The 2,089-nt window shown below is 36.6% G+C and overlaps 1 protein-coding gene across 1 annotated transcript; it reads right to left on the reverse strand.

Annotated features, from left to right (window-relative positions):
• Positions 1–703: 703 nt before the first annotated feature.
• On the reverse strand, positions 704–2,089 carry LOC134697999 (uncharacterized). The gene is made up of 3 exons (XM_063560287.1): positions 2,022–2,089; positions 1,283–1,688; positions 704–841 (listed from the first exon to the last, which is right to left on the reverse strand). Exons 1-3 carry the CDS (start codon positions 2,087–2,089, stop codon positions 704–706), a joined length of 612 nt encoding a protein of 203 aa, XP_063416357.1.

Consider the following 2,089-nt stretch of genomic DNA (forward strand, 5'->3'; position numbering starts at 1 on the left):
GGATGTCGGCAACACATCGAATATCGAAGGATGTCGGGGACACACTAATAATATTAACAATGTAATTGTCCTATGATTTTATCAACCATTATATAGATACGAAAATAAAATCCAGGATTATTAATCCTTGATTGCTTCCATTTCATACACTCAATTTCAGGATTCAATTTTTGTAAATATTCCGAAAAAAAAAAGTTTTCGAAGGTGAAAATCTGATTTCGTTTCAGTGAAGCCAGGGGTTCCACATGGGTAAATTATTGGATCAAGTATTTTTGATACTTTATATATGTATGACATTTCAACCTGCCGTGCATCTACCGGGTGTTTAATAAAGGGAACAGTTGTATACCGCTGTTCGAAATTCATAAATCGAGAATTAAAAACAAATTTTGGTTACAACCTAAAACTGAGAGAAACGCATCAATTATAAGAGGAAAACTACGACACAACAAAAATATAACATTAAAATGAAACAAACACAGAAACGAACTATTATATAACCATGACTATTTTCCTGACTTGGTACAGGTCATTTTACGAAAAAAAATGGTGGATTGAACAATCGTATGCATGAACCTGTTGGTCCTCTATCATGACCTTTGCTCAAGTCTACTGGCGGTATTGTTGAAATTCCTACGGTAATTGACATTGGGTGAAACTTAATATTTTTAGCAGGCGTTTTTATTTTGATGACAAATGAGGATCATGGTTTTAATTTTATTACGGATGGCGATTTAGTGGGCGATCTGGTCGGCTGGTCAACATCAGGTTGTATTCGCGATCGTTTCCGCCTGCACAAATTTGAGTTTGATTTGCGTCTTTTCCTGACCATTAGTTTTATCTGAAAAAATAAGAGATAAGATCTAGTCACTCACATGTTGAATAACATATGTGTTTAAAATAGTATATGATGTGTCCCCAACATCCTTCGATATTTGATGTGTTGCCGACATCATTTTTCAATTTTTTTGAAATAAGACGTTCTTCGGCCATAATGACGGATATTTGTGAGTACCAAGTATTTTCCAGAGTACAATAAAAAAATCAGACATGTTCCTTTGTTGGTACAGTAGGCGGTTCTTGATAATCTTATGAAAAATTTTGCCGATATCCTGCATGTTTGACCCAATTCCTAAAACTGGTATCGAAGTGTATGCAAAATTGTGATAACCAATTATATTGAGCGATGGCTCATTTATTTTCTTACTTTATATAGTCTTTGGTGGACTATTTTGTATAATCATAACCCTCATATAACTGGCATAATAAGTAAAATTCTTACTTTGAAGCGACAAGATGGTGGTCCAATTTCAATCGCCGACACCCTGCGTAATGACGTAGATTCCTCCTCTTGAAATGGATCTGTCAGAGTCTCTGCATGGCTCACTTGACATGTCAAACCGTCATAGAGCTGTTTGATGACGGATATGATTTTTTTTTCGGGTATTCCATAATGTCTAAGGATGTTCCATAGTACTTGATGGTCTATACTATCAAAGGCCCTCTCGAAATCTACAAATGTTAAGTATAGGGATGTCTGCCATTCAATGGTTTGCTCAATGCTGATTCTTAATGTGGCAATTTGGTCAATACATGATCTCTCTTGTCTGAAACCGGCCTGTTCGTCTCTTAGTAACTTATTAACTTCTTTCTTTAACCTCTGTAGGGTGATGTGACACAGGACTTTGCTAGGAATGGAAAGCAAAATAATTCCTCTCCAATTGCTACAGATTGATATGCACAACAATTAATCAGAAAACAGACATCTATCTCCCGACCATGTCCGTTTCTAATGCCCGTGGATAAAAACTTCGTCAATATCTTGAGGTATTGCGGGTAAGCTAGTCAAGTGTGTGGCATTGTGGAACGGACTCTGTGAAATTCGAGAATATGTTCTCGATCTCCGCCTCCTTGTGCGACATTTCTAGCAAAGTTGTTTTGTATACCCGCTTTATTGGGACGCTTGGGTCTTGTTGAATTGCACTCCACAAAGTCTCTAATATTGTATAATTTCTTATAACCAGACTGTCTTCTTCGTGTGTATGTGTACAAGCCTGCGAATAGCTATATTAGGTGCTTGATCATCCAT

The sequence above is a fragment of the Mytilus trossulus genome, chromosome 14 (assembly GCF_036588685.1).
Source record: "Mytilus trossulus isolate FHL-02 chromosome 14, PNRI_Mtr1.1.1.hap1, whole genome shotgun sequence".
Taxonomy (NCBI): domain Eukaryota; kingdom Metazoa; phylum Mollusca; class Bivalvia; order Mytilida; family Mytilidae; genus Mytilus; species Mytilus trossulus.